Genomic DNA, 27725 nt, shown 5'->3' with positions numbered 1-27725 from the left:
GACTCGGTTTTTCTACACAGAAATCAAGTCCAACGGACTCAATTTCTATTTTCTTTTGCCACGCGTCACTAACGTGTCTCTCAACAAAACTCTCAAAAAACTCTCTCATTCAAAACAGTCCTCTCAAAAAACTCAGTCCTCCCACACTAACACACTTACAGTCCTCTCAAAAAAAGCTCTTTAGTTCAAAAAACTCTCTCATTCCCTCCCACACTCACAGTGCGTCACTCAAAAAACTCAGTCTCTTTCTCACTCTCACTCCATTCCATCTCAGTCTCAGCTTCGCTCTTTGATCCGGCTCTGTTGTCGTTCCATCTCTCTCACTCATTCCCTCTCTTCAGCTCCGTCCTTCTCCGCCGCCGTCGGCCCTCCATCTCGCTCCGTCTCAGTCTCAGCTCCGGTCTCTCACTCTCGTCGCCGTTGCCGCCAGCTTCTCCGTCGCCTTCGCGGTTAGCGTCTCCATCGCCGTCGCCGTCGCCGTCCCAACAAACCGCAGGGTATCATTCTCATTTGATCTCTTCTATGTGGTTTTTGGGTTTTTATATCATTGTATGATTTTTGCTTATTTTCTGTTTCTTATATGTTCTTTTATTTTTATTTTTTATTTTTTGGGTGTAATGTGAATTGAGTTGAGATTAATGGGTTTTTGGATTTTTAGTTTTATAAAATGTTTATTATTATTAATATTATATATTTCTGTGATTTGAATTGAGTATGACTATGCACAAGTTATGCTTACCAGTAAATAGGTACTAGCATTGATTGCTGGGATGACATGAGTTCTTATTTATTGAATTGCTGTTTGAACCTAGGGGTTTTTATCATGTGGCCTTTTCAATGAACTTTTAACTCTTCACCATCTTGTGTGAAGTTGCCATAATCACGATATATGTTCCTTCTTGTCATGACTAGCAAATAAATTGCTCTGATAGTTTTTTCTTGTCATGACTAGCATCTAACTAGGTCTAACGTATTTGTAGAAATATAGGAGGCAACTCTCCTGTTTAATATGACCTACACCTGAATAAAAACATCTCTTTAATCTTGGTTTTCTGTTAGGCATTGAACGAGAGGGCAGGGATTTTCTTTATACATATGTATATGTAAAGAATCTATTGATAGATTTCTCATCATTTGGAAATTAAAAAATTACGTTATTAACTGCTCATACAAGTGTAAATGGACTTTGCCATTAATGCTCCTCTTTCCAATTAATCGTTTTAGTTCTCAAATCAGCATATTTCCTCATTTTTGGCAATTCCACATATATCATGATGCTTTAAGTTTCATTAAATGTCTTATTCCTTTTTTTATATTGTTTTATGGTCTTTTGGTTTTATGGTCTTTGTTTGATTGGTCTCACGCATGGGGATTCACAACTAGTGACGCCATTCCTGTATTTATAGTCTCTTTCTTATTGAACATAATTTTTTTTTTCTTGTAATTGTTTTGGCTGCTTTGTGCTTTTTGTATGTAGTCTTTTTTTCAATAAAATTATTCTTATAAAAAAAAAGGCTCTCCTAAATATTACAATATGAAATTCATCATATATATTAAAATGCCTGTCTAGAAATTTATTTTCCTTTCTTCCTTCTTTATATAAGCATAGAAATGATGTTCATTCATATATATACATATTTGAGGTGCTAATTGCATTTTATACCTTGCAGGAATAGGCTTGAAAAGGCTTCACAACATAAGCTTTTAGAGAAGGTAGTTGCATAGTGATATTGCAGGTAATGATTCTACTATGTTGCTGCATTTCAAATCTTGGCTGCCATGTTTGCTTTGTTACCTTTGATCATCTGCTTTACTATACATTGCTGTTATTGAAGATTTTTTTTTTATTTTTTTATTTTTTTTGTCCTGGTATTTAAAATTTGCATTATATTGTCTTATTTTTAACATCTGGTTCTTCACTTCTTCTGCATAGTTTTCACATGAATCTACACAGGCAATGCTGCAATGTTGAAATGATTTTATGATTTCTTACATTATGTTTGGTAGGATGAAGTGTAGAAATGAGATTTTTCATACCTACTTGTGTTGGGGTGGTAGGGTAAAGGCTTTGTTCACCATTGTACCCTGGTTTGGATGTTTTGTTGTGAGTTCAGACAATCAATTTTAGAAAGTCTTTTAAGAACCCACCCCACAAACTCCTCCCCCCTTTTTAATTTTTTCAGATCTTTTATGTAGCACGTAACTGTAGGGTCCATTTGGTAGGAGGGAAAATAGTAAGGCGAACCATGTGGGTAGCCCAAATTAATCAACGCGGATATGATTTTCCTTCATTCTTTTTGTCACCTTTTGTAAAACTTCATTGTAGCCCAAATTAATTTGATGAGTAAAGAGGACCATCTGCTTGTTGTCAAAATAAATTGAATCATTTTCTTGTTCATCACTTTCCTTGCCAATTTAACATGTGCTTATATTACTCTTGACTCCCTAAACTTCGTGCAGTATGGTTGTTGTTCCTGCTCAGCTCCCTGATGAGTTTGGTCCTGGGCCCATTGACGATTCGGTGTTAAGGTTTATAAAAACACATCGAGCGTGCGCTGTTTGGGAAGGCAAGGTAAAAATTAAAACCGACCACCTGCTAAATATTCTCTTCTTATCCTTTTACATTATGTTGATTTTTTTTTTCTTCCCATTTCTGAAATTCTAAGTTTGTCAATGGTATTACTAGCTTTCAATGCATGGTCATGCGCATTAGTTGGGTTAAGTTAGATTGGCTGACTGTTAGTGTGGGTGTACACTTTGCTACCATTGACTCTTTCATCTAGAAAACCAAGAAAAACACTTTGAGATGAAACTAATGCTAAAAGTATGAAATTTAGGCTAAAAGGATCATAGTTATGTTCCAAATATTCCAATACGTAAAAAATTAAATGCAGCCAGGCAACCCTCAATAGAAGAATGATGAACCAGCATTATTAAAAGAATGTTATTACTTATTACTTACCACAACAGCAGTAATGATTCATTGTTACATTACAATCTTGTGATGCTAAAATTGCTATGTAGAATGCAATGAATTAAACTAATCACATCAAAAATAAATAAATAAATAAACTGAACTCAATTGAGACTTACAAGTATATTAAGTCTCCTGTTAAACACTGACGATACTGTGTCCATGTGCTTATAATAGCTTGGCCTTATTTATTTATTTGGTCTCCCCAAAAGAATGGTCATGATCAACATTTTGTATAAGCATATTCTAGCCAATTAATAATCTCGGTGTATACTTTGTGTGTGTGCAATTAGACCTCGCCATTGCTCCACAGTTCAGAAACTAGGTTGGCAACTTTCCTTATAACAATTTCCATAATCAAGCTAACAAGTTTTAAATACATACCTTACAGCCCGAGTGGATAGCATTTTGGTGCCATGCATAGCCCTCTTTACATAACCAAATCAATTAGCCTTAACCAAGTTACCACTCTCTTTGTCTATGACAAGGTCTCTAATCACCTAGATGAAACAATTGAACAATTTGTGCTTAGTTACAGGAAAGAAAAACAAATGTCAGGACCAGCAAAAAATGCCATGATTTACAAACTCTTAAAATTGTGTAGAAATGAAGATGTCAGTAAGAGTACGTTTAAATGTGTTGCGTACATGAATGTGTTGTGTACATGAACTCGATGTTTGTGCATACATGAACAAAGCAATCCTAGGTTCATAAGAGTTATTTTTGTTTGAAGCAATGTGACCTGTGATAATTTTATTGTTGCTTGGCAAGAAGCTGTTCAGGTTGTGGTTGTTGCAGTAATTTTTCTTGTTATTATTGAGAATGCTAGCCTTTGCCTCTAGTTTCTTTTACTTTCCCCTATTTAGGTTGTTTATTTTCCATCTAACTTTTCCTGGTTTAGAGGCAGCAATAGGCTGGTCGCATGGGAAGCCTTTCATTACTAGACAAATGTATAAAGTGCATTGCATCCTTTTATTTTTCTCCCATTGTTGCTTTTTTTTTTTGGTTTTTTCTTTTTTCTTTTTGGGGTTGATATTTTAAGGTCCCTTCATAACTGCTTTATTTTTGTTTTTTGGGATCAATAACTACAATCATATATACAAAGGTTATGGCATATTGCATCTCATTACCATAGTTCTATCATGTGCAGGATCCAGGGCCACTGAAATGCCGCGGTCGTAATGACGAGTTCCGAAAACGACGCCGGGTAGTGGTGGATGATCGTATCGTCGACATTGTGAAGAGAGTTGGATTAGAGGGGCTGTATAGGACCCCAGGTAGAGAGATTGATCATAACCTGATCACGGCCTTCGTTAAGCGATGGCGGCCTGAAACCCACACCTTCCACCTGCCACATGGTGAGACAACGATCACATTACAAGATGTGGAGGTTCTTTTGGGGATTCCAATCGATGGTGAGGCAATTGTTGGAACAACTGACTTGACATGGGCTGATGAATGTCGGAGTCTGCTTGGAATTGCTACTAATGACACCATGCTTAAAGGACAAAGGATCCAAATTAAGAAGCTACTAGAAAAAATTGACGAAGGGTTGCCCGATGATGCAGCAGAGGTGGTTGTGCATCAATATGCACGGTGTTATATCCTAACACTCCTGGCAAACACAATTTTCGCCGACAAGTCTAGCGATAGGGTGCATACGATGTGGTTGCAGATGCTGAGGGACCTTCGGAATCCACCTTAGTACAGTTGGGGGAGCGCTTGCCTTGCATGGCTGTACAGAGAGTTATGCAGGGCAACTGACAGAGGTGCTAGTTAGATTGGTGGGGCCTTGTTGCTAGTTCAGTATTGGGCATGGGTCAGATTCCCTTTTTTGTGCCCTAGGATGAACTTCCCACCAGATGGTGCATATGGCCCACCATTTGCACCTTCTCCATTGTCCATTAAGTCTCTTCCTTGACCGATTCTCTCTATTGGAAATAGATCCATAATTTTAAACACATTGTTAGACATAGAAAATAAAATTTTAACCTTGATATTCTTCAAATTTTGACTCATTAATAGGATTTTTATTCATGTTTTTTATATATCGTTTGACAACTACTGAGGTCATATGTTATGATTGATGTATAATATAAGTATTATTAATTTCTAGCTCCACCACTAATCATATGTTTAGATAATCATTTATTAGTATAAACTTAGTGGTATGTACTGTTAAATTTACGATTGCCCATCATTTATTGTTGTTGATTACTTCATATTCTCAATTCCAAGTATTGACTCCCTTTTTCGTAATTGTAGGACCGTGTGGGTCGTGAGCACCTTGAATAGCCCCGCCGAAATCTGTCTGGTCCGGTACCGTCAGCTTTTAAATTGTATGCATCCAAAGCAGGTACCAAAATTGTGTTTCTTCTATTGTTTATGACTATTGTATTTATAAATGTAAAAGAGCTCATAGATATGGAACATTGCATAATGTGCTGCCCTTTGATTTGACTATTTCAGGTGGTGTGGCAACCATATGAAGCTAAATTAGCCCACCTGCCTGCGTTTTGTGTCGCCGGAAGGGATGTATGGACGGCGAAGGTACCGCTTGTATGTTTCTGGCTAGTAGAGAAATATACACTGGACCGTGTTGTTCGTCAGTTCGGGATGGTACAATAACCCTCCCCCCCCCCCCCCCCCCATATGTTGATACTGACGAAGCCCTTCATGCCATAGACCTGAGGGGGAAGATGGAGGTGAATTGGAGGGACAGATATAATGGCCATATCCAAGTATGGAATAGTCGAGCACGATCTCTATGTCATGGAGCACGACTAGAGGGTGATATGTCGCCTGCTCATCCATACTTCGATTGGTACGATAGGGTGACTTGGAGGTTCGTCGACCACACTTCGGCTTCACTTGTTATTATGGTAATTGCTTCGACCTTTCTTTTCAATTTTTGTTGCATATCAGGAACTTCAGTATGATGTACTAATTGTATTTATTTACTTTCAGGTTGCCAGTCACAAGCAGTTGTTGAAACTTTATACAGTAGGCAGTCCTGAGTACAAGCATATTTCAACTGTACTTAAGACAGTGGAACGCCTTCACCGTATAACTGCCAAACTTCCGTTGGAAGATATCAATGGGGCAAATCCAGAAGCGCCAGAAGATACTGGACGACCAAGCACGAGCTCAACTCGTGCCAGCCATAGCCATGGTCAGTGTGCTGCATCCCATCAGGTTGTCAGTAGGGCAGATCCCCCTCCACCCCCACGTGCATCTCCTGCCTCAAAGTTCCCTCCACCTCCACATGCATCTCCTTCCCCAGAGATCCCTCCACGTACTACTCATGCAGTTTCTGACCTAGAGATCTCTCTACCCACTACTCATGCATCTTTTCACCCCGAGATCCCTTCACACACCTCACATACATTTTTTGATCCTGCTCATCTTTCATTTACTCCACCATCCTTTGATCTCGGCCCTGATTTCAGTCAAACCCCTCCTGTCATGCACACGCAATCCCCCTCGTACAGCATTGGTCATATAGACCATGTACCACTCCATAGTCACTCCATGTCATTCATGCCCACTCCTAGACTGCATATAGATCCCATGACTACGGGCACTCACATTTCATTTGCTACACCATCCTCCCTCGCAGTTGTGGGATCTTCAGTTGTTGGGAGTTAAGCAAAACAGCCAACTGTGCATGTTGAGAATGAGCACGTTGTTGGGTTACAGTCACCCCCACAAGGTCGACCTAAATGTACAATAAAAGCACCTCCTTGTGGGATAGGTGGTCACAAAGCAGAACACAATGCTGGCCCCACGGTATGACAAGTCATTTAATGTAATGAATATTGAGTAACTACTGTTATGGTTGGTATTGGAATTCATGTAATCCATTGTTTGGTTGTAACTCCATCTTTGCAGCAACGTGAGGAGCCTCACGAAGGAGATTTAGTACCCCCTCCCCCACATACCAGACACTATACGAGACAGCATAAGTGTAAAATGCATTAGGATTAACATCCCATAGAGGTTCTCTCTCTCTCTCTCGCTCTCTGAAATCACTGTTTTTTTATTTATTTAATTCTTTTAATGCTTTCAAAACATTCCTGATTATTTGATGTGAGTTTATCTTAAAAACCCATTTTTTTTTTAATTATATTTCAAAGTCTTTGATTTTTGTAAATTTTACATTGAAATACTAATGCAGGTTTGTATATGATGCCTGGTTGGAAAGTTTATCCATAATTTTAAACACATTGAGAGCTTGGTGAAATTTTTTTGGTATTGATTTCAAGTTGATGTGACAATGTTGCCTGTTTGCTCAGCCACCTCAAACTGTGCTTCTCACTCTCAGGTGAGACTTTATTTATTGAATATAAACGACTAGCTATTATGTAAAAATATTTACAATCAATGTCATTGATATCATTGTTTTTATTGATTTTATGAAGTTTGAACTATGTAAGTACTTTGCTTATCTTACACACACACACACATAAATAGTAATCATCCAAGTTGTTAGAGTTTTAACTTCTGTACAAGTGGAATTGGGTGCCCTTTCCTTCATCTGATATAATTGAACGTTAAATATACTTTGGTCAAATGGATGGTTTTACCATCTTCATATTGTTACTGTATTAGTGAGAGATTTTAATGTGGCAGAATTTTCTACTATTAAAAAGCACTATTTGTTATATTGCATATGTACATATTCTGTATCTTTCATCTGAAAGTTCAAGAAAGAAAAAAAAAATTGGTTAGAGGATTCAAAACAAATAGAATTTTTCTGCTCTTGAGAAGCAAATGAAGGCACTCTTAGCCTCATTGACTTCCAAGGCCAAGCACATATAAATCAGCCTTGCATGATGTTATGTGATGCATTTTTGTGTAATCTTCTTTATTGATATACTTTTAAAACAATGGATTATGCAGATTTCATTACATGGACTGCGATCCTTGTCTCCATTCCAGAAGGACTTTGAGCTCAAATGTATTGTGGAAGACAGTGTTTTCTTAGGCTTGCCAAATGGAAATCAATCCCGTGGAGAAATCTTTAAAGCACAAGCTATAAAGTCTTTCTACTCTAACAGTCACTCCTGCCTTACAAAATCAGATTATTTGGGATGCAAGATTTCAAACGTCTGGAGTTCTTCAATTGGAACAATAAATGAGCGACGCCTCTTAGGAAGGGTTGAAGTGAATTATATAGAGAATTCTAGCACAGCTGCAGTGGAAGAGGAATTCATGGACTTGATGGAGCAGTCACCTCAAAATTCAAACATTTTACTGGGACCTGTAGAACCTGAAACCATATCAACTACTGAAATGACACCAGAGTATTCAACCTCTGTATCTGACTCTCTAGACATGAATAAAGATACATTGCTAAATTCGAAAACAAGTATTGATGATTTCCTGGCTGCTGTTAATAAGTCCTTAAGTGCTTCAGTAAATAATGAAGAAAATGCTGTGAAAAGCTCTCTAGATGCAATTACTTCGTCAATCACATCTATCACTAAAAGGTCTACTGCTGCAGTGGATAATGCCATTAGTGGAGTGTTTTCAACTGCTGATCAAAGCAGAGAATTGGCTGGTAATAGATTAACAAGCTTTTCAAGTGACTTGAAGGAAGCAAAAAAAAAAGCATCTGTTGTTGCTGTTGATGTATTGAGGCGTACAATTGTGGCAGTGGAGGATTCTTTGACAAATGGGACTTCCTTTATCGTTTATTCTTATGGGTCTGCTAAGGAGATGCTTCCTCCAAACATTAGGGATACTCTGAATTTGTTTGAAGAGAGAGCAATAGAACTCTTGAGGCCAGTCAGGATGGCTTTTCAACAGGTATTCTCATACATTGTTTTTCACTTTCATTTCATAGCTTAATTTTTTGGATAATTCAATTTTTTATATTGCGAGATGCTCATTTTTCCTATAATTCAGATTCAATGGAAAATTGCCATATGGCCTATGTTAGTTTAAATAATAGAGAATGATTTCCAAAAAAGTTCCAAATGGTTTGGATTATCTGGTTGATTTCTGGTGGGCAGGGCATCAGTCATAACTTTTGCTCTAGACATCCTAATAATTTTATTTAAATAAAACGTGATCAAAGTTGTTTTGATATCAGTATAGTGTTCATACATTACATGCTGAATTTATCTACTGTGAACAGGTTTATATTGCTATTGAGGGGCTGGAGAAAAATTTAGGTTTGGATCCTTCGGATCCAATTGTTCCATTTGTTCTTTAACTTGGCACCTCAACCACTTTATGGTATGACTATTCTTTTGTGCTCAAAAGATTTCTTTATTTATTTACATTAGGAAAATAGCTTAATCTCTTGCATGGGAAATTCATACTTTTTATCAGATATGTGCAGGGTTTTTTATTGGGTGTGGACATACAGTGGTTACTCTGGAGATTTATCTCCTAAAGTAACTTTGGAGGTCTTGACTGGGAAGGAGAATGCTGTACTCATTGATGTCCGGCCTGAGGCAAGAGACTGTAATTTGTTCTGGCCTTTTATTTTTTAGGACTCACGGCTCTCCATCAAACAGGCTAAAAATCAATCAGATTCGCTTACTTCTCAAAACATGTTAAAATTCATTTTTATCCCCCGCTACGTCTGCTGTTAGAGACTCATGGTTCCTTTTTAGCTCTTTCAGTATAATGAAAGGAAGATCTTTCCACATCCTAAGGTTAAGAAAATTTCTTCTGTGAGCTTCTGAATGTTGAATTTCCTGCTGATCTTTTGTGCTGGGATTTTTCTTGGTTGAAGGTTGTAAGAGAACGAGATGGAATACCTGATCTTTGACGTGCAGCTCGGTTTCGTTCTGCTAGTGTAGCTCTTCCTGAGGTTGGTTCAATATGTTTTTTCGAAGACGTATCAAGAAATTATTTATTTGTGATGAGGAAGAGTGAAATTCCAGTACCTTTGTGTTGCTGCTACTAATGACAGGCTAAATAAAAACAAATATTTTGATTTCAGCAGCTTTTCACTCCCTTTGCTGCTGAGCTGGTAGGTTACTTATTGTTAGTTAATTTCAGGTTGATGACTCTGTAAGGAAGTTATTAAAGAGTGGAAGAGAACTGGATGACACCTTAATTGCTGCTGTCATTCGAAATTTGAAGATTTTTCAGGTATGCCGCCTTAATATTTTTCAATAGCTTAACACCATGGGATTTAATACTTTTAAAGGGAAGCCTAATAAAAAGTGCATAATAACATTTTGGACTTGGACCTATAAAAACTTTGTGCTTTAGCCCCATGGTTTGGTCACTATGGACACCATAAAGTAATTACAAATCTTTACTTCTCTATAACCTCAAACTACCATGTGGTTCTCTAGGCTCTGAATTATTAATCAATATTTTCCTTGTTTTTTCCCCTCATTATAAACAATCTAAGGAGGTGCAATGATGAATATGAAAGAAAGATGCAGATGAACAAAGTGATAAACATAAGATGCTTTAAATGTGTGAAAAATCCTCCTAGTAATTTATCCAACAACTGAATCTAATGGATGGTGTTGAGAATATAGATTTATTATGGTGCCATAAGGTTCCTTTATCGCGCACTTTCTTGTGATTTGCCCTGTTAAGATCTGGCTTGAGGAATGATATCTCAAAATTTTGTTTTTCTACTACCTGTAGGACAGGTCCAAGGTCATAGTCATTGATGCTGATGGTACTCGCTCCAAAGGCATCGCAAGGTCCTTGAGAAATCTTGGGATTAAGGCAAGTGTTCTAAACTTTTCAAGATTCTACTTTAACAAAAGTATTTCTAAATTTTCCAGTATTCGAACATATCAAAGTAGCCAAGTAACAAGAAAAGAAGAATGAAAGAGTTATTTCATCAAGAAAATTAAATTCCCCCACCTCCTGGGAGTTGGAGTTGGTGGCTGCTTTTACTCATCTTTTGGACTCTCATATTTCTCCTAATGAAGGCAGAAACTGGGTGAGGTGGAGATTGAAGAGCAATGGTGGGTTTTATATTAGTTCTTATTACTATGTTTTGGTGGATCTACTTCCTTCAGTTTCTCTTGAAAATTGGAGTGTTATGGCTCCTAGATGAATTTATTTCTTTGTCTGGATGGCGGAGTAGGGAAGATTCTCACTGTTGATGACCTTAGGAGGAGAGTTTATACCTCAGTGGATTGGTGTTGTGTGTGCTGAAGTAGTTGGGAGGCAAGGGATCACCTTTTGTTCCATTGCAGGGTAGCCTATCAATTATGGAGCTTTGCTTTTAGGTCCTTTGGGATCTCTTGGGTTTTACTTGGGAGGCTGGGAGAGTGATTGACCTTTAGTTTGGGTGGAGGAATTGGTTCGGTAAGCATTCTTCGGGTATTTGGAATTTGGTCCCGTTATGTTTGATGTGGATTATTTAGAGGGAGCATAGCAGACGTATGTTTGAGGATTTGGAGAGTTTGGAGGACCAGCATTTGGCCTTATTTATAGTCTCTTTGTTTTATTGGTCTAATACATGGGAATTACATCTAGTGACTCCATTCCCATGTTTATAGAGCCTCTTTCTTATGGCACAATTTTTTTTTGTTTGTTTTCTTTTGGCTGTGTGCTTATTGAAGAAAGTAGTCTTTAAAAAAAAAAAAAAAAAAAAAAAATCTTACTTATCAAAAAAAAGAAAAAAAGAAGAAGAAACTATATTTCAAGAAACTTAAATGCAAGATGAAGCTTCAATTCATTTGTCCTAAAATGGTCAAATACTCCTGCTGTGTGGGAAATCATTTTAACTAAAATTGGTAGTACCTGAATCATTAAAGAAACTTATGCAGTAGGAAATTAACTCATTGGTCTTTGAAAATTGCTAATAATCGTACTGTATACTAATGATTTGGTTGCTGCTTTACATGACAGAAACCATACTTGGTCCAAGGTGGCTTTCAATCTTGGGTAAAGCAGGGTCTCCGTGTTAAGGATCTCAAACCAGAGACGACACTTGCTGTACTGAATGAGGTGTTTCTTTCACTCCTGCTGCTTACATTCTTAACCTATAGTAAATTCCTTGAGAGATATAATATCCTGTTGAGTGCCTTTTTTCCTATGTCAATATGTAAAGTATAAAGATTCAAATCCTAGGCACTGTGCCTTCTGTGAGTCCTTTTATTTGATTGGAATTTCTATATTATGGCTAGAATCCCAGGATCAACTGATATTCACATTTGATAGATGAAATCTGGTACTGATAAATTTTTTATCTACTGGAGTGCCATTGGTCAGCTAGTATAAATTTTGGAAAATAAAGGGGGAAAAACCAAGTTAATGAAATACATAGGTTGGATAATTTTATTTTAATGCTTTATAATATTTTTTATGACACCCCTAAAGTACCTTATTTATATCTGATAGGCTCCATACATTGTTCGTAAGTAATGCTTTATACTGCCGATAAAAAAAAAAAAAAGGTAATGCTTTATACTGAGTAATGTGACTGATGTGAGGCTATCAATTGGCATAAATAAGGTGTGGGGATTAATGAACTCTTAGAAACATGAGGGATTCTCAGAAGTGATAAATTCAGATTACAGCAATTTCTTTGTTGTTCTTGATATGACTTAACCTTTTACTCCTATATGCACTCAAGTTTGAGGGAATTTGAAATGAATGAAAGTTAAATCCATACAATATTTGGTGGGGTTAATCTCGCCAACGAATACTGAGAGGTGCATGCAGTGCCTTAAGAAGGCTATCTGATCAGAGTAAATCGTTTTCCTGATTTATAACTAAATTTGATTGTGAGTCTTTGAATCTAGATCCAAAATTACACGGCGACTAAGCAGTTGCTATTAGAGTAATTATATTATAGGCAGAGTGGCTATACAGCAAAAGAAGCATCAAAGATGTTATCCTGGGTAATGTAATGTTGAAAACTAGTTTGTTCCAGATATCAAACTGATATGAAAATATGGGTACAAGAGATAAATGAAATATTTTATTTGCTTCCTATAATTTTCTGGATGACTCAGTTTAAAATTCATTATAGTTTTTGAGAAGTGGCTGTGTTTTGCATGTCATCAAATGTTGAGGGGCAGGTTGTTGCCCCTGTAGACTAGTTTTCAAACTGCATTACCTGTCAATATGTTGGTTTTTGTAGGATTTAATTATTTCATATTCTTTTAAAGTTGTAATTCTTTTTTTTTTTTTGATAGGCTCTTTTAAAGTTGCAACTCATTTTCTTCTGTTTGACACATCTATAGTATTAACATTTAACAGTGCTTGTTGTTTACAGTTTCCTCTCTCTCTCTATTAAAAAAAAAAAAAAAAACTTTATACTAATGCATACTTGGGTCATTTCAGGAAGCTGAGGCAATCCTGGAGGAAATCCGTCCTTCTCCAGTGCAAGTTCTTGGGTTTGGTGTGGTAAAATTCTGGTCTTGTGTATGGTGGCTTAGTTATTGGTTAATTGCAATTAAATTCCATTTTAGGTGTCTTATTCTTCCAATAGAAGTTACCTTTAGAATTATCTCCTAAATCCAAAGGGATAAATTGAACATGATCAGTAAATTGTTTTTTTTTTTTTTTTTTTTTCAAAGCATGCGGCCTCCACCTCTCATGCATGTAGATGAGCTGGGACTCATCTTTAACAAGCTTTATCCATGATCCACCTAATGAAAAAAGTTACTTGAGGATATGATCTATCATGTGTTTCTGTTGTCCAGATACTCTTTGGTTGATTTTAGGTTTACATTTATGGAAGATTTGTTGTGTGATAGATTCAGATTAAATGGAATATTCTACGATCAGCTAAGACTAAATGACCAATGCAAATGAGTTCTTTTGTTAATACTTGATCAAGTATTGTTTGGATTCCGACTTACTGTCTCTCAATGATTACTTTCCCATCTCATGTGTTTTGTGGGGTAGGCTCAGATTCTGGGTGCCTATTTGTCTGATATATATATATATATATATACACACACACACACAAGAATATTTTTAAAATTCTGTTAAGTTTCCTAAACCTTGTGCATTGTGGTTTTTTCTTTCCTTCTTGATGGGTTTATTGCAACTCTACCAGACCATCTTTCGGTGGGTTGCTTCTTATGAGGGCCCTGAAGATTTTAAGCAAGATGTGAGGTAAATCCTACTTCATAATGCTTGATAAGATCATGTTATCTTGATAGCAGAGAGACTGATTAATTCCTTTTTATTTGATATCCTGTTTTTATGTATATTTAGATGAATCATAGATATTTATAGAATCAATCACAAGGTGGTGAAAATCTTACATATGGATCTCTTGTTCCTTCTTGGACTATTTTATTTATGAGGGATGGATGCTTCTTAATATTGTGTTAAAACACAAATTTTGGTTTTCAGATTCAGATTATTCTGCTGTTAATTAGGCAGTCTGGATCTATGAATGTTTAATGTGTATTATTTAATGCTATCTTTTGTGCTTACTGTTGTAATTTACATAGACACGACTTAGGATTTGATGTATGCCAGAAGTTTGCCTTGGCACACTGAAAATGGGATAGGACTCAACAGTAATCCTATCTATTCACTAATGAATGGAATTCTGAATTAATGTCAGAATCATAATTTATTTTTTCTCATTCTATTTTTAGGATTTGTAATAATTTATATAATATTAAGAATTAAAATCAAGTGAAAGCTCGATTATGTAATGGATTAATGTAGCTTCATAACATTGCAAACTTTCTTTTTGATGGTGACTGTTCAAAAATTTTCCAAGCAAGCTACATAGCTGATAGAAAAGGCATATTGATATTCTTGCATATGAGTTTTATGATATGTTACTAAATTTGTTTGTGCTTGGACCAGCGTGAATAAGTCTTAGATTTCAAATATTTATTTTATGGGGAAATGTTATTCCTTTTGCCTAGTGCTTGTTAAAGCTTGCTCTCGCAAAATGAGCTCCTTAGTAAGATTCTGCTGAAAATGGTGCGAGGAAAATAAAATAGAGAAATGCAGCTCTCAAAATGCTAGTGGTCTAACCACATAATATTTTTTTTTTCATTACTTCTAGGGTCGTGCCTTGCAGCACATGTTTACTGCCCAACCGACACCCCCCCCCCCCCCCCCCCCCCCTCTCTCACCCACCGTATCTTTATAGTTTATGTTTCTCTTGCTTTGTTCTTGCTAACTTACTGCTTGCCCTTATCAGTTATCTGTTAATATATATATATTTTCTTCCAGTGACAGATTGTATAAGTCAAGTTTTAGGACTTCATATTCTGGGTTGGTTGGGCCGGCTTGCTTTCCCTCCTCCTCGATGTTTATTAGTTCTTCCACCTCGGCCTCTCTCTTGTGGTAAATACAGATTACATTCCATTTGTTTGGTTTTTTTTTCCCTCTTTCATCTTTGGTTGTGACTCTGATTCATATTTTTGGCAGGTGTTTTCCCTAATTTTGATTCCATATTTGTTCCTCGAGATAAAGATGTGTCTAATTGTGAAGGCTCTGCTGACCTGCATCATAGCCCTTCAATTGTTGAATTTGATGAGACGTCATCACAAATATCTTGTTGTGACGCTCAGTCTTCGAGTGAACTGTCAATCCCCAAGAGTCCTCCTGCTTTGCTAAAAGGCAGCGTAACAACTTTAAACGTGGATGTGCTTGAGCAGACAGTGTTGCATGTTCAAAATCAGCTTCTTACCCATCTTGAATCAATGAATCCGCTTCAACACGAGTCCATGACACAGGTGGTGGAATCTACTTTTATCGTTTTGGATCGTCTATTAGTTAATTATACACCTTTTCAAGAGCGTGTGAAGGAGTTCATTGCCTGTGCATCATCATTTGCTGATATAGAGCAGTCCATCAACAACGAACATTCTTTTCAAGAGTTGATGGAGCGGTACCATAGTGAGAAAGTAAGGTATGATGATATTTCTCGCATCCACGATGAAATAATGACTACATTTACAGACTCCAATCAGCGTCTTCACTCACTTCGTGAAGAGGCTTCCTGTGTCAAAGAGTTGCTTCTTCGAATTGAGAATCAATTGTCCAGTTGTGAGGCTGAGACTAAGGAGCTAGAGACTCGTGTAGGTGATGTTTCTAGGGATATGTTGGAGTCTCAAAAGAGTTTGCAGACTGCATCTCAGGAAGCAGAAGAGGCAACAAAACTTTGTCATCAAAGGGAGCAAAAGCATAATGCAGCCAAGGCAGCCTTAGAGATGGCAAGGATTAAGCTTCGGCAGTGATTGTATATTAACCATTCTCGATGTAAAATACAACAATGGTGTTTATATATGTAGATTATGCTGTATGATAATGTAGATTGATGAGTCTCCTCAGTCCTTTCCCCCTTTTCTCTTTCAAGGTAGAAACGCTAACCAACTTTTTGCAAGCTTGGTAACTGAATATAGCTCATGAAAGAATTTGTTCTAAATTACTCGCTTATACACACATGCAAACCGTTCTCTGACCTGTGCTTTTGGTCTTGTTTGAACTTTGAACACAATGATTGTATATAGTTGTTTCCATTAGCCCCTGCATTACTCAACACTACAGTAATATACCTACTTATCAAGCAGTGATGAAGGGTTGTTACTTACAGGATTCATCTTTTTCTTATAGAAATATACTGAATAGAAAGAAAATGCTTAATTGTTTTTATTTTTGTCAGTCAGTCTTTCATTTATGATATGTTTGGTTGCTAAGAAAATGTAGAAAGACATCAAAAGAAAAAAAAAAGAAAAGGAACTTAGATTTTGCATTGGGATTTGAGGAAACGTTTGGCTCTGTTCAACTGAGCGTAATACGAATATAATTAAATTAGATCCCATTTTGTTTATTATCTAGACTTGTGGAAAATAATTAAATGCTCATCCAGGTAGCAGTCTAATCTTTTTTGTTGGTGATACAGCCGTACATTAACATTGGCCTATTTCCCAAATTTAAGTTTCAACATTGGCCTTTTTTGAATGTTGATGATTAGCAGCTTATTTTATGGTGAATGCATTTGTATTTTAAAGAAAATAGAAAAGCCTCATCTCGGGGTCCAAGAACTACTAATGAAAGCTCGGCCAATGACAAGACGACGAAAAAGGTCCAAGCAAAAAATATTTTTGCCATATTTGAATTTCAATTTTCAAAGATTGAAACTAATATGCTATCAATTACATTTACAAAAATGAATCACCACCACCATTAAATGAATCATCGTTACATGATGGCATCTATTACTTTTCATTTTTTTTAAGAAGAAAACAAAATAGATATTATTAGTAAAACTTAGCCAAGTTCGGCTAAAATTACAGAATTTAGGTGTGGAGGAACACTCTTCGTCCACACCATGAAACTGCTAACATAACTAGCATGTTTAGTAAAGTTATGAGTTATAAAGTTTGCTTGATTACGAATATGGGAGAAAGTAATTGTATATGAAAGGTCCTTGCAAGAGTCTTGGCTTCAACAATCAAGTGGCCAAACGAGGTGAAAACAAGTTACACTCATCTAGATAGAGTACCAAAACTATAGCAAACAAGTTACAGTCATCTAAATAACACACCAAACTCCCAGGAAAAATTCTGTTGCAAGGGCTTTAAACTCCATAGACATGCAATTCATCATTGAAAGCAAATAAGAAATAATTGCCAATAGCAATCAAATCTCTCAAGGCACATGCCAATGTCTTCTGCTTCTGAATAGGCTGGTTCAAAGACATGCTTTCATGCTAATAAAGCATGCATATATTCCCAACTATAGAGTACTGCCCAAGATCCTCTATTGGAAGCAATATTGCTTGGTAGGAGATAAAGCTAGAAGCATCATTTATATCATAGTGAAGACAAAATATTAGGCACAACTTCTATGCAACTTCTATATGAAGAATTGTATATTCCAATCATATAAAAGATTATGAAGTAAAATCCTTTTTATGGCATTTCTTTAATTTTCTTGAAAATCAAATCCATCTTATAAACTTTTTTCCCAAGTGATGAGCAAATTACTTACCAAGAAGTCCAGTATAGTAGGAAAGGGGCACATCAGTGTAGTAAGTAAAGGTTCTTCACCAACACTTCTTTTGAACCCTCTGGCACCTTCAAGCTTAAGCTACTTGTGTTAAAGTACATGTCCGTTTCTTTGGGATTGCCATCTATGTAGTCTCTAGCTAGAATGGAAATAATTAACAACTAACTGAACATTCATAATATCACAATCTAGAAACAGGTACATTGGATATAGAATACTTCGATTACAAGTTCATTCAGTGATAAACAGAATAAAGGTCAATGCCGATACAACCCAGTAGTAAGTTCAAATATACAATAAAGAGAACCCCAATTTACATCTACAATACCATTCCAAAATCAAGTATTTGCATGCCTAACAAAAATTCAAATATTGTCGTTAGATACCAAAAGCCAAAACATACGTACTAATCTACGCAACTTGGCTAATTGATACAATCATGGCATTTTATATGAAAGCATCACTTACCTAGTTTGGATCATTACTGCTTGTTGAAGCCCTACGGGAAAGTGGACATCTTCTACAGTTATGCCCATGTTGATGACGCAGTCCACAGCTTTGCTTTTGTTGAATCTCCCTCAACTCAGAATCTGGCCTCCGGCTTCCTGGTTCTCGTCGGACCCCATCCATCTCATTCCGTATCCTAGACGCCACAGGTCGACCTTTGCCTCGCAACAAGAGTGGGTCAGGCACCCACTTTGGACCGTCCATATCCCTCCCCAATGACTCTGACAGTGGCACCACAAATGCATGTGAGTAGGTGCGAATGGCATTGTTCAAACTATAACATGGGTCAATATATGTAGTCGCATCTTACCCCAAGTGCTGAAGAGCTTTAATTGCATGTGAACAAGGGATCTTTCGATTTTGCCACTTTTCACAACGACATGTTATGTCCATTAGGTTTACTTCATGACTATGGTGTCCCCCTCCAGAGCTATGGATGTTGTATGCAGTAATTACTTGATATATACCATTCACGTAATTAAACGCAGTTATATTGTGGCCAAGAGATTTTTTTAGGTTGTGTCCATAGATTTTTAAGGCATATTTACTCCATACCTTGCCCTGTGAGAGATCATGAGTAATTTCTTTGTGTCAATCATGAAAATACACAACAAGTTTGCAATGAGTGAATTCAACCATTGCAGCAATGGGTAGGCCACAGGCACCTTTCAGTACTCCATTGAAGCACTCCGAGACATTGGTTGTCATAGCCCCATAACGGTATCCACCATCATGTAGTTGGGTCCACATGTCTAGATCCTCGTTCATTAGATATGTGTATGGCATGATGGATGAGTCGGGTTCACTTTCCTGCCGCTCGGTTCTCTGTTTCTTCCTAAGGGCCTCAATCTCGGCTTCCTTGATAGGTTGCATGTACAACTTAAACTTAGCTTCCTGAGTAGCATACCCCACTTTGAAGGCCAATGACTTTAAAGTAGTGTCTTGAAAATGCGTGTTGAAGTTGCTAGCAACATGTCGAAGGCAATATCTGTGAACTACTCGTAGTCGTCCATCATCATCTATAGGCCAGTTTGCAATTGCGTTCTGAATACCCTTATGTCGGTCAGAAATTATGCAAATGTCCTTATCTGCTATCACATCTTCCAGTGAGATCCTGAGGCATTCTAAAAACCACCTCCAACTAGACCCTAACTCTTTGTCCACAACAGCAAAGGCGAGAGGCAAAACCTTGTTGTTGGCATCAGTGGCCATTGCAATCAACAACACCCCTCAATATTTACCATATAAATGAGTCCCATCAATACTGATCACTGGCTTACAATATCTAAATCCTTCAATGCATGGAGCGAAAGCCCAAAATACATAGTGCAAAATTGTATCACCGAACTCGTTCCTAGGTATGGTGTGCCACCAGTACCGGGTGCCAGCTTCTTGATCCAAGTATGCCAACAATAACTTTCTCAACTTTTGGTAAGACTCTTCCCAATCCCTGAATATCTTTGCAATAGCTCGTTGTTTCGCATCCCATATCTTATAGTAAGAAAGACTATGCCCATAATACTTCCCTTTAATGAAATGTTTGAGGTGATAAATTGTTGCCGTGTGTTTCTCTTGCAATAATGGAACAAATTCTTCTACAAGAAAATTACAATCCATCATTCTACCATCAAGGGCCGTGGCAAGGGGTATACAACTGTAAGGACCCCTATAAGATGTGACCATCCATAGTCCATGTTCAGGCTTCTCTACTGCCCCAACGTACCACATGCATGACTCATCGACACATTTCACAGACAATCTACTTTTGGTCGACCTACTAGTCACAATGTTTCTGTTATACTTTGCGGCGTAAATTGTTAGTGCACGTTTCACCGCATCTTTATTCGCAAAAATCAACCCTTTCGCAAAATTCATGTCCGCATTCCAAGAAAAACTAAATGCTTGCTGAGTAACTTCAGGATCAACCATATTTTCCCAAGTATTTTCATAAAATGATGAGGCAGGAGGTTTATAAACGGGGGTCGCATTTGTAACATGTTGAACTCTAACAGTAGCGTCCGCATCATCTTCATCACATTCAGCCATATCATTAACATGAGGAATGGGAGTAATTTCATGATCATCAACACCCCTGTCAAAGTCGTCTCTCTCAATCCTCTCTTCGTACTCATCTCTATCGTCAATATCTTCCCCAATACAGTCTTCGTCTTCATCTTCATCTTCATCTTCAACTACTGGAACTGTAGAGGACTCGTCTCGATGTGTACAAAATTGATCTTCATAACTATTTCCAGGTTCACTCTCAATTGTTGTTGGTTTCTCTTGAAAAGAGGGTGTATAACCTCCCAATGTAGTGCATCGATCATCTAGGACTGTAAACTGTAGAGATGTAGTTGTTTGTACAATTTCCTCTACGCCAACTTCCGCACGCGGCTGCAAACTGACGTACAACTCAAAATCTGCTACCTTTTCCCATTTTTCCATCTTACTAAACATGAATTTCACATGTTTGTCCTCTGTTATAGCCATATATCTGTAATTAATGCATTGATTGAGAACTTCATGTGGAGAACGGAAAGTAATATGTATGTCATGCAAAGCAGGGTTCACTTGCAACTCTTCCATAATTTTTACTTTCAAATCATTCAGGGTCTTTAGCTTACGGCGTATCATCATATAGTAGCACTGGATACCCGGACCTTGAAACATCAATCCGTCATAAGGGTTGGCATTGCTAAGGGGTCCACCGTAGTATATATTTATATGGATCATTGTCAACCTATAGATCATCAAGTGCAATAGTGTTAGTGACAAATTTATACCGCTCAATCAATATCAATCACAAAACTTTGCGTATTAAATGCCAACAATACTAATCTCAACCAAATTTGCATACACTCACATACAAAAATAGTCGTTACCAATTTCATATTCTTCTAAAATTCCAAATCATTCTAGGGGCATGACTTTTAAAACCCATTCAAATAAGTTATCATGAACAAAAATATTATATACCAACCTTCAAATCTCTGTTACAAATCTTAAATAAATATATCTTGAAATAATTTATGGTAACGAGACTACAAATATCTTAGGTATCAAACTCATAATCCATTTCATATCCATGATAAAGACCTAAAATTACTAAATATTCCTAACAATTGATCTCAATATTTAGCACTAAATGTTCCCATCATATCCACAAGGGCCTCACAATATCCATTATATATATTTTTTCTTAAGTAGATTCATGATCTTATATAAATGTGTCCAAATATTTGGACATTAGTTTGGCGGTAAGTAATCAAGTTCATCATTCAATTGAGCACTAATGTCAAAACTCAAATAGCTTCACTTGTCATGATTAAATGCAAGCTATCAAAATAAAAGGACTAAACAAAACCAATTTCAAGATATGACTAGTCATACTATGAACGTGATTACACTTTTTATAATTAATCATAATATTAATTTCAAAAAAAAAAAAAAAAACTAGCAAATAATCATAATATAAACAAATAAACTAATTACAATATCTAACAAATAAATTAATCACTATACTAACAAATAAATTAATCACTACAAATATACTAACAAATAAACTAATCAGCCTCTCAAAAAAAAAAAAAAAAAAAAAAAAAAAAAAAAAAAAACCTAATCACAATAACTAACAAATAAATTAATTCACTGCAACAAATATACTAACAAATAAACTAATCACAATATACTACCAAATAAATTAATCACTACAACAAATAGATTAATCACAATATACACTAACAAAAAAAAAAAAAAAACATAACTTTTCCTAATATGTTATAAATTATATTTACACTAACAAAAAAAGAAAAAAAAAAAAAACATAACTTTTCCTAATCTGTTGTCAATTTTTCTTAAATAAAAAAACTAGCAAATGTTGTGTACCTGAGATGTTGTGAACTTGTTTAAGATAAGTCTGAATGAGCTTACTGAATGAACTTGTTTGAGAAGTGGAGCAGTGAGAGTTTACTGAGGGTTACTGAGTAGTGAGACAGACAAAGTGGAGAAAAGAGGGAAAATAGGTCCCAGCTGGGACCCACGACAACACGTGGAGAGCTGGGGACCATTGACGGAAATCGAGTTCAGTAGGCTCGATTTCCAGCTCAGACTACACGTGATGGTCAGAGGAGATGGGACATAGAAATCGAGTTCAATGAACTCGGTTTCTATGTAAAGAAATCGAGTTTAATAAACTCGGTTTCTATGTATAGAAACCGAGTTTACTGAACTCGGTTTCTATACTAGGAAATCGAGTTCAGTAAACTCGATTTCTTTACATAGAAACCGAGTTCGTTGAACTCGATTTCTATGTATAGAAACCAAGTTTACTGAACTCGGTTTCCTACTTGTCCAGATCAGCTTTATGGTAAATCGAGTCCACTAGACTCGAATTGTTAGATCTGCAATTTGTTTCAAACGTTGTCTAACTTATAATATAGTATAGGTTTTATGGTTATTTTTTAAATAAGTCCATAGGTTTTAATCTATAGTTTTTATTTAGTTAGTGGATAATGTAACAATCTTTCATTAAAGCAAAAGGAAATTTCTTTTAAAAAAGTATTGGAAGTAAGTCATACAGACTTTTTTTCTAAGAAAAATACTTACAATTATATAAATATATATGGTAGTACATTCTTGATTTGCATGACTCAAGCAATGGCATAGTCATGGTAAATTTCTTAGTGCCTCATGGCTCATGATTAGGGCTGTTCAACCCATTCACTAGACCAACCCACTCACTAGACCAACCCACTAGTCTAGATAGATCGAGCTGACCTGAAAACTACCCAATCCGAGGCTTGTGATGGTTAGCATCCAAAAGCCAATTCTAATCGGTCGGTTTGTGGGTCTTTACTTCAAAATCCAATTCCAACTGACTCAATCGATATCCACCCCCCAATAGCCGCTTTTCCCCACCATATGAAGAAATTGACAGATCCAATGAGATCTCTTCAAGATCTGGTGGGATCTTGTAGTGGATCACATGAAAAAAGAGGAAAAAAATGAATAAAAATAAATAGAGTTTGTTGCAATTACGTTTAGGACTCCACTATTATTATATAGTAAATGATATAACATGAGCTTATATTATAATAATAATAATAATACGTTGTACCCTATGAACAAAAATACCCCAACTTTAGTAGGGTTTTAGAGAGGTAATTGTTAGGTGGTCGTATCTCCTCCCATTACCCCCCCCCCCCACCCCCAAACACTTTTCTTTTTCGAAAGTGTTGGGAAATTTAGAACCTGGTTGATAGAATTAACAAGTTTGAAACTCAAGTTGTTAATTAGATTTATTATGAATAAACCTTATTAAAACAAACAAACATCAATATTATGCACAGCGGAATAGTAAATAAGACAAGATATGATAACCTAGAAAAACCAATAAAACAAACTAGTTTCACTAAAAAAACCTGGGGGGAAACCTTCCAGAAAACCAATTCACTATAGTAAAGAGAAATTTTAGATCTAGTATAAAACTTTTGTCCCTAGACTCTACAATCCCCGTAGATGAACTTAAACCTTCTACCACTTTAGAATCTCTGAACTCTTCAATATATGAACGTCATCCTTTTGTAGGAATCTTAGTACATGACTAACAAATAATGTACGGATCCCAGTACATGACTAACTTACCAACTTGAAGAAGATTGTTGGTTGCAAAGTTCTTCACTTCATCAACAATGAAGATCAAGAAGTACTTGGTTACAAAACCCTAAGGTGCAAAAGATACAGTAACTTCTTGCAAAGAGAATAAGGCATTAGGTCACTTTCTGCATATGTTCTCCTTGTATAACGACCTTTAAAATAAGCCTTATATATGTTTAGGGTTGTGAGAAAGGAAACCCTACACATACATGTCAGTTAGGGCCAAAAATTAGATATGGAAATTATGATTTCATAGATCTCAACAGATTCAGCTTATGTCGAGATTCTGTCGAGCTTCGTTCTAAAGTCTCGATAGATACTGTTTTTGTGGTGGTATCTGTCGAGCTTTAATGAACAACTTTTCTTCACTTGTTTCTTGGTCCAATCTTCATAGCTTTAATACTTGACTTGAACTCTTATTTCTTGAAGTACTAAACCTATCCTAGATCTATCAAATTACAAGTAAAGTGCATTTTGTCAAAAGATTAACCAATTACATAAAATATGTCCTTAACAGAAAGATTGATTTCTAGACTTGAATCCACCACCTATTGTTTTAGGTGGAAAACACTTGTCATCACACCAAGGCTTAACTCCTACACGAGCTTATATAATATGCAATCTTAATGTAAATGATTTTGTGAAAATGATTAAATAACTTATTATCATGTAATTTTAATATAGCGTATTAGAGGTATTATAGTTTCACATGTAAGAATTTTTGGGTTGAGAAATGTTTTAGTCATAAATAATGAGAAAATTTATTAGAGACGTATTTGAAATGGGTTAAAATTTTCTTGTTTTAATTAATAACTTTGTAAAAGTTAAAGTTTAGTTTGAATAAACAGCATGAGTGATTATAAGTATTTCTTTTACTTTTAGTTAAAAGATACTTATTGAGGCTGTGAATTGAAATCAATTTAAAAAGTTTACTGTTTCGATTACTTTTTAATGGATTTATCCGAAAACATCTTAAATTATAGGAAAATTATATAATTTATTCACCTTTTTATACCCGGTTACACTTTTTATTTTTATTTTTTAAAAAGGAATGAAAAGAAAGGAAGAATAATTTTTTTTTTAATATTATTATTTAAGGGAGAATTTAATAATTTAGACATAGGGGTTAGGAATATATTTACTCTGGGTTAGAAACCCTAGTGTAATATCCATTTCACTTATGTATAAATCTGGGATATATAAATATAATGAGTTTAAAATTATATATATGGTCTCTAATCTTTTGCTATTATGTCAAAATGGTTCCTTCCACTAAGTGATAATTAGAAAATACTTATGTGGGTAATGGCGCAAATAAAATATTACTATTTGTATGCTACATAGATGGACATATATATATACAGCACATCAACATCTATATATATATATAAAACTGAAACTTTTGAAACTCCCACAATTATCCATGTCAACACATCATTTAAAAAATAAAAAAAATCATAAACCAAAAAATAAAAAACTTTTCTAAAACCCAAAAAAAATACTTAAACGCAAAATCAGAGGAACCCTAAGCCTTTAACATGCTCTACCTTCTCCTTCCTCCAAAACGCAGACCACGCTCTGCCGTTCCCCCACACGCAAATCGTAGCTCAACGACTCAACAGCTCCACCTTCTTCGGCACCACCCTTCTCCAGTTCTATATTTGTCGGCCCCACCGTTTGATTATCTCTTTCAGCCCTCAAGTATACTCATCTAAAACCTTCTTCTCTCTAACCATTTCACCCCTTCCTAACGCAGACCTCTGGGTTTCATCCTTTGGATTTCAAAATCTGGGTTTAATCCTCTCTATCATTCTCTCTAAGGTATTAGCCCAAACTGCTGACTCTTCCAAAGAAGGTAATTCTTTTCTCTCTTTACGATTAAATCCGTTAGTACGAATCACATCAGATATCTGTGAAACGTTTTAACTTTTATTTATTTTTACTAATTCGTTACTGTTTGAATTGCTTTCAATTTGATTATTGTTGATTTCAATTAATTTACACCTAAGGATTTGTTAAATTATTATTTTTTTTTAAATTGATTTCTTTCTCTGATTTCGTAGCTGATAAATCATGTTCTTCTTCTTCATCTTTCTCCTCCAACCCAGGTTAGTTAACTTTCCTAGAATCAAAATAGTTTCACTTTTCATAGACACACCATCTACTTGATATAAAGCTTCCAAAGTATTTTCACGATCAGACAAACTTAACCAAATTGAGCATCTATTTGGGTGTGGAGGAAAAAAACAATGGAAGCACAATCAATTGTGAAGGTTCCTTTTAGATACCTTTGTTAATTTGCCAATTGTGAATTACTTTATGTTATTTCTACTAAGATTTTTCTATGGTATTCTATTTTATTTCACTTTTGTTGCGGGTGCTTGCATTTTTCTTTTTTCTTGCATTTTTCTGTGGACAGTCAAGTATACCTTTCCTTTGTTATGTACTGTTTCTTGCATATTTATTAATAATATGTTTCTAGAAAGAATTTGAAATTGGAATGTGATTGCATATTTAAGTTTCTTGGTTATCTCAAACTTAACCAACTATGGCTCAGTTTGTTGTATAGTTTATAGTGGTGGAACAATTGAGTGTGTTTTTTGGTTTCTGCAATGAAAATAGTTGGTTTAAGATCTCTAAAGATGACAAGAATTATCTGCAATGTTGTGAAGTTTGTTTAATTCTTCATATTATTTCTTTCCTATAAAGTTTTTTTTTCCCCAAATCGTCACCATTAGCAATTCATTACTATTTTTTTTTTCTCAAAGTCATAATACATTTAGTGTTAATTTTGTGATTTTGCTTGGGTTGTCCTTGATTAATTTTTCCTGTTACATTTGTAGTTTTGGATTGATTTATGACTATTATGCTACTATTTTAAAGTTGAGTATGGACATTTTTGGTAATGTTCACTTTCATTAAGTGTTGTTTCTTTTGCATGTACACAAGGTGTTTGATGAAATTTCTTATGAGTTCTAGAAGCCATAATACATGGAGAGTTGTAAGGAGGAAGATAGGTAAGAAATGTGATGCTCTATTGTTGATCTAATAAAGGTAAGCTGTGTTTGATTCTTAATACTATTGTTAATGATACACCATATATTGAATATTTGCTTTGTACAATTATTGTAGTCAGTGAGATCATATTAACTACAATTTCATTCTCTAATTCATTATAAACTGTGTATGTGAATGTGTCGTCATAACTTGGAAATTTTTATTGATTGTTTGACCATTGGTTGTGAGATTGATATTGAACTTGGACTTGGTTTTATCCATATGGTATATAATTTTAGCAGATAATTTCAGTAGGTTTAGAATTTTTTTTGTATTGCATAAGGAATAGGACCTAGAAAATCTACGGCTATAGCATGAATCCTAATTTTCTTGGTGAGTGATTCTACTCTTTGTTTAACCACTTAATACTTGTGTTATTGTCCTTTGATTCATTGCTTGTGGGAATTTACCTTTTGACCTTAGTAGTTTAGTTCATCATAGTTTGCCAGAAATCCATTGATTATGTATGACCTATTATCTATCCCTTTAAAAGAAAAGGTTTGTGAAAGGGGTTTCTTTTGCCCTCTGTTTGACGCTTTCTCAGTGGGTATCATGTCAAAGGTATTACAATCTGCTGGTCTTACTACCTGTGTACATT

At 35.7% G+C, this 27725-nt stretch overlaps 2 protein-coding genes across 4 annotated transcripts; both read left to right on the top strand.

Annotated features, from left to right (window-relative positions):
• Window positions 1–7190: 7190 nt before the first annotated feature.
• Window positions 7191–10682, top strand: LOC126721096 (uncharacterized). Of its 3 annotated transcripts, none has more exons than XM_050424109.1 (6): window positions 7191–7298; window positions 7877–8785; window positions 9117–9217; window positions 9324–9800; window positions 9992–10084; window positions 10603–10682. In XM_050424109.1, the coding sequence occupies exons 1-3, from the start codon at window positions 7251–7253 to the stop codon at window positions 9192–9194; spliced, it is 1035 nt and encodes a 344-aa protein (XP_050280066.1). In that variant the 5' UTR covers window positions 7191–7250; the 3' UTR covers window positions 9195–9217; window positions 9324–9800; window positions 9992–10084; window positions 10603–10682. The 3 variants fall into 3 exon arrangements, with proteins under 3 accessions (XP_050280066.1, XP_050280064.1, XP_050280065.1); XM_050424107.1 differs by having other exon boundaries at window positions 10598–10678; XM_050424108.1 differs by having other exon boundaries at window positions 9314–9800; window positions 10598–10678.
• Window positions 9316–16431, top strand: LOC126721711 (uncharacterized). Its single transcript, XM_050424772.1, has 7 exons — window positions 9316–9438; window positions 9992–10084; window positions 10598–10681; window positions 11819–11917; window positions 13980–14038; window positions 15093–15238; window positions 15323–16431. The coding sequence occupies exons 1-7, from the start codon at window positions 9316–9318 to the stop codon at window positions 16132–16134; spliced, it is 1416 nt and encodes a 471-aa protein (XP_050280729.1). The 3' UTR covers window positions 16135–16431.
• The last annotated feature ends 11294 nt before the right edge of the window (window positions 16432–27725 follow it).

This window comes from Quercus robur, chromosome 4, assembly GCF_932294415.1.
Source record: "Quercus robur chromosome 4, dhQueRobu3.1, whole genome shotgun sequence".
NCBI classification, from domain to species: domain Eukaryota; kingdom Viridiplantae; phylum Streptophyta; class Magnoliopsida; order Fagales; family Fagaceae; genus Quercus; species Quercus robur.
The sequence above is the reverse complement of the archived record's forward strand: the minus strand, read 5'-3'. Positions and strand labels throughout refer to the sequence as shown.

What these genes read in the sequence shown, in the direction of transcription:
- LOC126721711 (XM_050424772.1), top strand. Translation starts at nt 9,316, where the DNA reads ATGTGCAGGGTTTTTTATTGGGTGTGGACATACAGTGGTTACTCTGGA. An exon ending in TCATTGATGTCCGGCCTGAG is followed by an intron (nt 9,439 to 9,991) that starts GCAAGAGACTGT and finishes AGTTAATTTCAG; the next exon opens with GTTGATGACTCTGTAAGGAA. An exon ending in CACTTGCTGTACTGAATGAG is followed by an intron (nt 11,918 to 13,979) that starts GTGTTTCTTTCA and finishes CAACTCTACCAG; the next exon opens with ACCATCTTTCGGTGGGTTGC.
- LOC126721096 (XM_050424109.1), top strand. Translation starts at nt 7,251, where the DNA reads ATGTTGCCTGTTTGCTCAGCCACCTCAAACTGTGCTTCTCACTCTCAG. An exon ending in ACTGTGCTTCTCACTCTCAG is followed by an intron (nt 7,299 to 7,876) that starts GTGAGACTTTAT and finishes TGGATTATGCAG; the next exon opens with ATTTCATTACATGGACTGCG. An exon ending in TCAGGATGGCTTTTCAACAG is followed by an intron (nt 8,786 to 9,116) that starts GTATTCTCATAC and finishes TACTGTGAACAG; the next exon opens with GTTTATATTGCTATTGAGGG.